This window comes from Squalius cephalus (genome assembly GCF_949319135.1).
Source record: "Squalius cephalus genome assembly, chromosome: 8".
In the NCBI taxonomy this organism is placed as follows: domain Eukaryota; kingdom Metazoa; phylum Chordata; class Actinopteri; order Cypriniformes; family Leuciscidae; genus Squalius; species Squalius cephalus.
The window spans coordinates 287501-297500 of NC_137129.1; the positions used below are offsets into that span (position 1 = coordinate 287501).

General features: G+C 45.0%; 1 protein-coding gene across 1 annotated transcript in view; it reads left to right on the forward strand.

Annotated features, from left to right (window-relative positions):
- utp18 (UTP18 small subunit processome component) overlaps positions 1-10000 on the forward strand; it is a 39215-nt gene that overhangs the window by 3428 nt on the left and 25787 nt on the right. Inside the window, exons 2-6 of the mRNA XM_079878875.1 lie at positions 2838-2959; positions 3092-3187; positions 7936-7997; positions 8585-8685; positions 9985-10000. The exon at positions 9985-10000 is cut by the window's right edge and continues 110 nt beyond it. Of these exons, the coding sequence (XP_079735001.1) occupies positions 2838-2959; positions 3092-3187; positions 7936-7997; positions 8585-8685; positions 9985-10000 (397 nt within the window). The remainder of the gene's footprint in view (positions 1-2837; positions 2960-3091; positions 3188-7935; positions 7998-8584; positions 8686-9984) is intronic.

Consider the following 10000-nt stretch of genomic DNA (forward strand, 5'->3'; position numbering starts at 1 on the left):
TGTGTGTGTGTGTGTGTGTGTGTGTGTGTGTGTGTGTGTGTGTAGGACAGCAGGGTTAGATGCTGATGTGTGTGTGTGTGTGTGAGCAGGACAGCAGGGTTAGATGCTGATGTGTGTGTGTGTGTGTGTGAGCAGGACAGCAGGGTTAGATGCTGATGTGTGTGTGTGTGTGTGTGTGTGAGCAGGACAGCAGGGTTAGATGCTGATGAGTGTGTGTGTGTGTGTGAGCAGGACAGCAGGGTTAGATGCTGATGTGTGTGTGTGTGTGTGTGTGTGTGTGTAGGACAGCAGGGTTAGATGCTGATGTGTGTGTGTGTGTGTGAGCAGGACAGCAGGGTTAGATGCTGATGTGTGTGTGTGTGTGTGTGTAGGACAGCAGGGTTAGATGCTGATGTGTGTGTGTGTGTGTGTGTGTGTGTAGGACAGCAGGGTTAGATGCTGATGTGTGTGTGTGTGTGTGTGTAGGACAGCAGGGTTAGATGCTGATGTGTGTGTGTGTGTGTGAGCAGGACAGCAGGGTTAGATGCTGGTGTGTGTGTGTGTGTGTGTGTGTAGGACAGCAGGGTTAGATGCTGATGTGTGTGTGTGTGTGTGTGTGTGTAGGACAGCAGGGTTAGATGCTGATGTGTGTGTGTGTGTGTGAGCAGGACAGCAGGGTTAGATGCTGATGTGTGTGTGTGAGCAGGACAGCAGGGTTAGATGCTGATGTGTGTGTGTGTGTGTGTGTGTGTAGGACAGCAGGGTTAGATGCTGATGTGTGTGTGTGTGTGTGAGCAGGACAGCAGGGTTAGATGCTGATGTGTGTGTGTGTGTGTGTGTGTGTGTAGGACAGCAGGGTTAGATGCTGATGTGTGTGTGTGTGTGTAGGACAGCAGGGTTAGATGCTGATGTGTGTGTGTGTGTGTGTGTGTGTGTGTAGGACAGCAGGGTTAGATGCTGATGTGTGTGTGTGTGTGTAGGACAGCAGGGTTAGATGCTGATGTGTGTGTGTGTGTGTAGGACAGCAGGGTTAGATGCTGATGTGTGTGTGTGTGTGTAGGACAGCAGGGTTAGATGCTGATGTGTGTGTGTGTGTAGGACAGCAGGGTTAGATGCTGATGTGTGTGTGTGTGTAGGACAGCAGGGTTAGATGCTGATGTGTGTGTGTGTGTGTAGGACAGCAGGGTTAGATGCTGATGTGTGTGTGTGTGTGTAGGACAGCAGGGTTAGATGCTGATGTGTGTGTGTGTGTGTAGGACAGCAGGGTTAGATGCTGATGTGTGTGTGTGTGTGTAGGACAGCAGGGTTAGATGCTGATGTGTGTGTGTGTGTGTAGGACAGCAGGGTTAGATGCTGATGTGTGTGTGTGTGTGTGGGCAGGACAGCAGGGTTAGATGCTGATGTGTGTGTGTGTGTGTGTGGGCAGGACAGCAGGGTTAGATGCTGATGTGTGTGTGTGTGTGTGTGTGTGTGTAGGACAGCAGGGTTAGATGCTGATGTGTGTGTGTGTGTGTGTGAGCAGGACAGCAGGGTTAGATGCTGATGTGTGTGTGTGTGTGTGGGCAGGACAGCAGGGTTAGATGCTGATGTGTGTGTGTGTGTGTGTGGGCAGGACAGCAGGGTTAGATGCTGATGTGTGTGTGTGTGTGTGGGCAGGACAGCAGGGTTAGATGCTGATGTGTGTGTGTGTGTGTGTGTGTGTGTAGGACAGCAGGGTTAGATGCTGATGTGTGTGTGTGTGTGTGTGTGTGTAGGACAGCAGGGTTAGATGCTGATGTGTGTGTGTGTGCGTGTGTGTAGGACAGCAGGGTTAGATGCTGATGTGTGTGTGTGTGTGTGTGTGTGTGTGTAGGACAGCAGGGTTAGATGCTGATGTGTGTGTGTGTGTGTGGGCAGGACAGCAGGGTTAGATGCTGATGTGTGTGTGTGTGTGTGTGGGCAGGACAGCAGGGTTAGATGCTGATGTGTGTGTGTGTGTGTGTGTGTGTGTGTAGGACAGCAGGGTTAGATGCTGATGTGTGTGTGTGTGTGTGAGCAGGACAGCAGGGTTAGATGCTGATGTGTGTGTGTGTGTGTGAGCAGGACAGCAGGGTTAGATGCTGATGTGTGTGTGTGTGTGTGTGGGCAGGACAGCAGGGTTAGATGCTGATGTGTGTGTGTGTGTGTGTGTGTGTGTAGGACAGCAGGGTTAGATGCTGATGTGTGTGTGTGTGTGTGTGTGTGTAGGACAGCAGGGTTAGATGCTGATGTGTGTGTGTGTGCGTGTGTGTAGGACAGCAGGGTTAGATGCTGATGTGTGTGTGTGTGTGTGTGTGTGTGTGTAGGACAGCAGGGTTAGATGCTGATGTGTGTGTGTGTGTGTGGGCAGGACAGCAGGGTTAGATGCTGATGTGTGTGTGTGTGTGTGTGGGCAGGACAGCAGGGTTAGATGCTGATGTGTGTGTGTGTGTGTGTGTGTGTGTGTAGGACAGCAGGGTTAGATGCTGATGTGTGTGTGTGTGTGTGAGCAGGACAGCAGGGTTAGATGCTGATGTGTGTGTGTGTGTGTGGGCAGGACAGCAGGGTTAGATGCTGATGTGTGTGTGTGTGTGTGTGGGCAGGACAGCAGGGTTAGATGCTGATGTGTGTGTGTGTGTGTGTGTGTGTGTAGGACAGCAGGGTTAGATGCTGATGTGTGTGTGTGTGTGTGTGTGTGTGTAGGACAGCAGGGTTAGATGCTGATGTGTGTGTGTGTGCGTGTGTGTAGGACAGCAGGGTTAGATGCTGATGTGTGTGTGTGTGTGTGTGTGTGTGTGTAGGACAGCAGGGTTAGATGCTGATGTGTGTGTGTGTGTGTGTGTGTGTGTGTGTGTGTGTAGGACAGCAGGGCTCCACTGGAGGATGACGAGGTCTGCAGTGTTTCCTCTGAGGACAGCGAGGCGCGTCAGCACCACAGAAGAAGAGCAGTGTGGGAGGATGAGGAGGACGAGCTGGAGGAAGAGTAAGAGCTCTGCTGATGTTGCTGCGACACACAGGACTAACCCCAACTAACCCCAACTAACCCTAACTCTAACCCTAACTAACCCTAACTAACCCTAATCCTGCAGGAGTAATCCCAGATCTTGTGTTCCAGGATCGACATGACGCATCGGTTCCGCAGAGACTTGAAGAAGAGCGAAGCCGAGACCAGGATGACCAAGCAGAAGCTGCAGCAGAGACTGAGAGACCAGTACGTCACACACACACACTCACACACACACACACACTCACACTCGCACGCACACTCACACTCACACACACACTCACACTCACACACACACACACACTCACACTCACACACACACTCACACTCACACACACACACACTCACACACACACCCACACACACACACACCCACACACACACACACTCACACTCGCACGCACACTCACACTCACACACACACTCACACTCACACTCACACACACACTCACACACACACACACACACACACACACACACACACACACACACTAGGGCTGTCAACGAATATTCTAAATTGGAATATATATTCGAATAGTTTTAAAAAACAGAAATTCGAACGTGAAAATTAATATTTGCATATGGAAACACACGCCGGCGGAAGCAGAGCTGAGGGGTCAGGGGTCAGGGGTCAGGGGTCAGGGCCAGGTCACCGGAGTCGCCCGTCTAGCGCAGCGTCACTGCTGAAGGTTGCGAGCAGAGCCCCACTGGACCGCACAGGGCTCCAGACTAACTTTTCCACTGGTTGCACTGGTGCTACCAACTTTCTCAGTTGGTCGCACCAGCACATGATTTGGTCGCACCAAATTGGTTTTTTTTTTACAACATGGAATTAATCAATGCATGCTGATGAATAGTTGTCCTTATCTGCGCACCCTAGTTTTGCACTGATGTAAAAAGACTGACAGTGACACAAGACCTCATGTTGGCAAAATGTTTTAATCTTTTAAATGAAAACCATTAAAAATAACTATCAAAAAAACACCACGTATGTTTTTTTAATGTTTCATTGTATTTTATTTAGTACTGTCAATCGATTAAAACAATTAACTAGCCTATTCACCATTAATCACACTTAACATTAAAGGTTTTAATATATTTTTATATTGTAATAATTTCACATTTAATCTCCAAATTAATGTGAAACAACATAAAGTATATTTTAAATATTTGATCTATTAGGTAGGAAATATACATAAATTGAATAAAGTTACACCTCTCAGACTTCACTGTAATTTTCTCTGACTTTTTTCTTTGATTTGATTTTTTTACATTAATGTATCACAGAAGCGGGTTTATTAGGCTGCTGTCGCTTTAAGATCTGATGTATACAAATGCGGATCTGGATCTGACAAGCATCCGATGTTGTCAACTCTTTGCGTTTATTTAACACTTTTTAACTAATGTAATACTGTGCGTACGAGGATACTCGACAAACTGAACATTTTGGCATACTTTTGTGTGTTTTTGTCCGTTCAAGCGTGAAAGAGAAGCGGCTGCGCGCTGCTGAAGCGGCATTCTGAGCGCATGAGTCCTGTGTGTGTGTGTGTGTGTGTGTGTGTGTGTGTGTGTGTGTGTGTGTGTGTGTGTGTGTGTGTGTTGCGTGTATCACACAGAGAGGAGATATTAAGACAGCGCGCCGCCAGTACAGATTTAAATTCTTATTTTTTGCGTTTTATCACACTTGAATTGTTTATTAGCACTTGAATGAATGATAGCGTGATAAAATACTATAGAGCAGCCAATGGATGAAAGAAAAAATCTGATGCTGCATTAATTGCGTTAAATATTTTTAACGCGTTGAACTGAAATAATTAATCGCATGCGTTAACGTGTTCATTTTGACAGCCCTAATTTTTGTATGATAAAACATAAACATAATATGTATTTGTTATACTCCTTTGCTCACTTGGTCCCTCCCTGTCCGCACCTGTGCCCTCGTCATCAGTTGTGTCTGAGGCTGTATGCTGGCTCGCTGGCTTGTAATTCCTGAATTCCTAATTTGCACGTTTCACCATCAGTGTGCAATGCGCATGACGTGTACGTTCTTTAATAAATAAACTGCAAGTGTCTTGTGGAAGAACATTGTAGCCGGAGCTACTTCTCTCCGTTAATGCCTATGGGGAGCCGCGAGTCACGCAGGCACTGGGCAACTCCGCAGCCGAGCCGACCCCGGGATAAAATAGTCAGAATATAAACACTTATTATAGGCGTACCGTAGTGATTCAGGATAAGTCAAAAACACGGTTTGGAAAATGGATTCATGATGTACTGATACAACGGCGTTCTGTTGCGCATGCGTGAATTTAACTGAGTTGTACATGACCATGCACTCGCACAAATGTGACCACATAAAATTTTAACTCGCACATTCTCAAAAAATGGTCGCAGTCTGGAACCCTGCCGCAGATGACTAATACCCCTCAGACCCGGCGGTGACCGCGCACTGAAAACACAGCGGAATAAATGCAGTCCGTTTTTTCTTTTTCTTTTTTAATAGCACTTTATTTTTTATGAACCTCAGGATAAAAGTTCTTTGTTGTCACATTTTTCTGAATTGTGTGCCTCATTTTATTTACCGTTAAACAGAAAAGTCCCATGTTTACCACAGCACAGCTCGCTCGGAGCGTTCAGTGTCGGTTCTATACTGTAAAACTTCAATTAATGTTAATAAATCTGTTTCAATCACTGAGTAAAGCCTGCTATATCTGGGACAAGAGTCGCGACCTTAAATTGCTTGCACAATCTCTTGATCAGCTCAACATGTGCTTATTGTTGCTGTTCATTTAAACCGTTATGCGCAGAGAGAGCGTGAGTGTGTGTTTGTGCTCTGATGCTGATGTGTGTGTGTGTGCAGAGGTGGGCACAAATACATCAAAAACTATTTTGTTACAAACTACAAATACTGGCTCATGAAATGTAACAAAATAAAATACAAAATACTGATGTGAAAAAATGTATTTAAATAAAATACAAGTAATTAGTATTTTGAAAATACAAAATGCTCCCAGAATAATCTTAAGTCTTTTTTTTATTACTGAAAGGTCAATAACACAAATATGAGAAATGTGTAAATTCAAAATGGCGAAGTAGCAAAATAAAAAAGCATTTCACTAAATCTCTACAGGGCCTGGAATAGCTCCCTCTGAGGTGAATGGCATGAATGGCTAAGTTCACATCAGTGGTGTGGGAGGCTGCCCTTAATAGCAAAACGTGTTTGATGTCTTGCATTTCAAACTAAATGGTTAAAAATATTATTGTTAGATTATCAGTTGCAATTTACACAGCCATAACTCACATTACTACACACCAAAGAATAAGCTCTATTAATAAAACATTTAGCCAGAATGAAATCTATTCACTTTAAATCAATTACTTCTGTGTGTGTGTGTGTGTGTGTGTGTGTGTGTGTGTGTGCTCTGATGCTGATGTGTGTGTGTGTGTGTGTGTGTGTGTGCTCTGATGCTGATGTGTGTGTGTGTGTGTGTGTGTGTGTGTGTGTGTGTGTGCTCTGATGCTGATGTGTGTGTGTGTGTGTGTGTACTCTGATGGTGATGTGTGTGTGTGCTCTGATGCTGATGTGTGTGTGTGTGTGTGTGCTCTGATGCTGGTGTGTGTGTGTGTGTGTGTGTGTGTGTGTGTGTGCTCTGATGCTGATGTGTGTGTGTGTGTGTGTGTGTGTGTGTGTGTGTGTGCTCTGATGCTGATGTGTGTGTGTGTGTGTGTGTGTGTGCTCTGATGCTGATGTGTGTGTGTGTGTGTGTGTGTGTGTGTGTGTGTGTGTGTGTGTGTGTGTGTGTGTGTGTGTGTGCTCTGATGCTGATGTGTGTGTGTGTGTGTGTGTACTCTGATGGTGATGTGTGTGTGTGCTCTGATGCTGATGTGTGTGTGTGTGTGTGTGCTCTGATGCTGGTGTGTGTGTGTGTGTGTGTGTGTGTGTGTGCTCTGATGCTGATGTGTGTGTGTGTGTGTGTGTGTGTGTACTCTGATGGTGATGTGTGTGTGTGCTCTGATGCTGATGTGTGTGTGTGTGTGTGTGTGTGTGTGCTCTGATGGTGATGTGTGTGTGTGCTCTGATGCTTGTGTGTGTGTGTGTGTGTGTGTGTGTGTGTGTGTGTGTGTGTGTGTGTGTGTGTGCTCTGATGCTGATGTGTGTGCGTTTGTGCGCTGATGCTGATGTGTGTGTGTGCTCTGATGCTGACTGTGTGTGTGTGCTCTGATGCTGATGTGTGTGTGTGTGTGTGTTTGTGCTCTGATGCTGATGTGTGTGTGTGTGTGTGTGTGTTTGTGCTCTGATGCTTGTGTGTGTGTGTTTGTGCGCTGATGCTGATGTGTGTGTGTGTGTGTTTGTGCTCTGATGCTGATGTGTGTGTGTGTGTGTGTGTTTGTGCTCTGATGCGTGTGTGTGTGTGTGTGTGTGTTTGTGCGCTGATGCTGATGTGTGTGTGTGTGTGTGTGTGCTCTGATGCTGATGTGTGTGTGTGTTTGTGCTCTGATGCTGATGCTGATTGTGTGTGTGTGTGTGTGTGTGCTCTGATGCTGATTGTGTGTGTGTGTGTGTGTGTGTGTGTGTGCTCTGATGCTGATGTGTGTGTGTGTGTGTGTGTGTGTTTGTGCTCTGATGCTGATGTGTGTGTGTTTGTGCTCTGATGCTGATGTGTGTGTGTGTGTGCTCTGATGCTGATGTGTGTGTGTGTGTGTGTGTGTTTGTGCTCTGATGCTGATGCTGATTGTGTGTGTGTGTGTGTGTGTGCTCTGATGCTGGTGTGTGTGTGCTCTGATGCTGATGCTGATTGTGTGTGTGTGTGTGTGTGTGTGCTCTGATGCTGGTGTGTGTGTGCTCTGATGCTGATGTGTGTGTGTGTGTGTGTGTGTGTGCTCTGATGCTGATGTGTGTGTGTGTGTGTGTGTGTGTTTGTGCTCTGATGCTGATGTGTGTGTGTGTGTGTGTGCAGGTTCCAGAAGGCGATGGGCGGTGCCCCGGTCTGGGCGGAGCAGGACGGACGCCTGAGGAAAGGTCGTTACTCCTCATCCGTCACCCTGAACACGTCTCTCCCGAACCCTACAATCATACTTCCTTTCTTTTCTCCAGAACGCTCATTTTATTTAATTTTGATAATATTTTTTCTATTTTTTAATGCAATTTTTTTGGATATTTTTTATTTTATTTTATTTACCTTTAAATTACTAGATTTAATCAACAAATAATAATTTAAGAACATTTCTCACATTCTTGTAACGTAAATTCAAAATAACTCATAATTTAACCTTGTGTGAGGACATTATTAAATAATTTTTTTTGGGTAAAGTTTTAAGATTTTTAGTTTGAATTGAGCATTTTTAGGATTTTCTACGTGTACTGAAGCATACCTCGCATTCCTGAGGGGGTCACTGACCCGAGAGAAGGATTCGCTACTTTTTGAAATTTCACAAAACTCCTCAAATCCGTAAAAATTGTGGGTGTTCGTGTTTGAAGTCCTGTGGTCTCGGACCCCTCAGATGAACAGTTAATGCTTTAAAAGAGTGTCCCGAGGGAAGGATGAGGTCAGAGGTCAGCTCTGCGTGACCCGTCGATCGGCTCGTTAATCTCTCGTTCCCCCGCAGGAGCTGAGAGTGACAATGAAGACGAGGAGGAGGAAGATCTGCTGCGGCGGACCGGGAACTTCATCGGCTCCTCTGACAGTCTCCCTAAAGGAACCATTAAGGTGTTTTAAAGACATCCGCTGCAGAACTACACACACAGAAACATGCTTTCATCGGTATAGATGTGTGTGTGTGCGTGTGTGTGTGTGCGCCACAGCCTGAGAGACAGCAGGTGAATGTGTGTGTGCGTGTGTGTTATAGCAACATTTTATAAAACTGAAACATTTGTGTTCATCACGAGCTTCACTGTTCTGTGAAGTACAGTTATTACTGTATTAATGCTGTCAAAGCTAATTAATTGCGTCTAACAGAAAAGTGTTTAATTAATGTGTGTGTGTACTGTGTATAATTATTTTGTTTATATAAATACATACACATGCATGTATATATTTAAGAAAAGTGTTATTTATATTCATTTTTTTTATATATAATATAATTGAGATATATATATATACACTCACCTAAAGGATTATTAGGAACACCTGTTCATTTTCTCATTAATGCAATTATCTAATCAACCAATCACATGGCAGTTGCTTCAATGCATTTAGGGGTGTGGTCCTGGTCAAGACAATCTCCTGAACTCCAAACTGAATGTCAGAATGGGAAAGAAAGGTGATTTAAGCAATTTTGAGCGTGGCATGGTTGTTGGTGCCAGACGGGCCGGTCTGAGTATTTCACAATCTGCTCAGTTACTGGGATTTTCACGCACAACCATTTCTAGGGTTTACAAAGAATGGTGTGAAAAGGGAAAAACATCCAGTATGCGGCAGTCCTGTGGGCGAAAATGCCTTGTTGATGCTAGAGATCAGAGGAGAATGGGCCGACTGATTCAAGCTGATAGAAGAGCAACTTTGACTGAAATAACCACTCGTTACAACCGAGGTATGCAGCAAAGCATTTGTGAAGCCACAACACGCACAACCTTGAGGCGGATGGGCTACAACAGCAGAAGACCCCACCGGGTACCACTCATGGGCCAACATTTCTAAAGAATGCTTTCAGCACCTTGTTGAATCAGTGCCACGTAGAATTAAGGCAGTTCTGAAGGCGAAAGGGGGTCAAACACAGTATTAGTGTGGTGTTCCTAATAATCCTTTAGGTGAGTGTATAATACAGTATATACATGCACATGTGTATTTATATATACAAAATAATTATACACAGTACACACACACATTATATAATCACAAACTTTAATTTTGGATGCGATTAATCTTTCACAGCCTTAGTGTGTGTGTGTGTATATTATTAACACTTGTTTTGTTTCTTGTAGACTGGTTATTCAGCTCTCAGGCCACAGTGTGACTCTGAAGTGTTTAGTTGTAATGTTGTTGTTGTTGTTGTTGTTGTTCTGGCAGATTAAGAAGTGTGTGG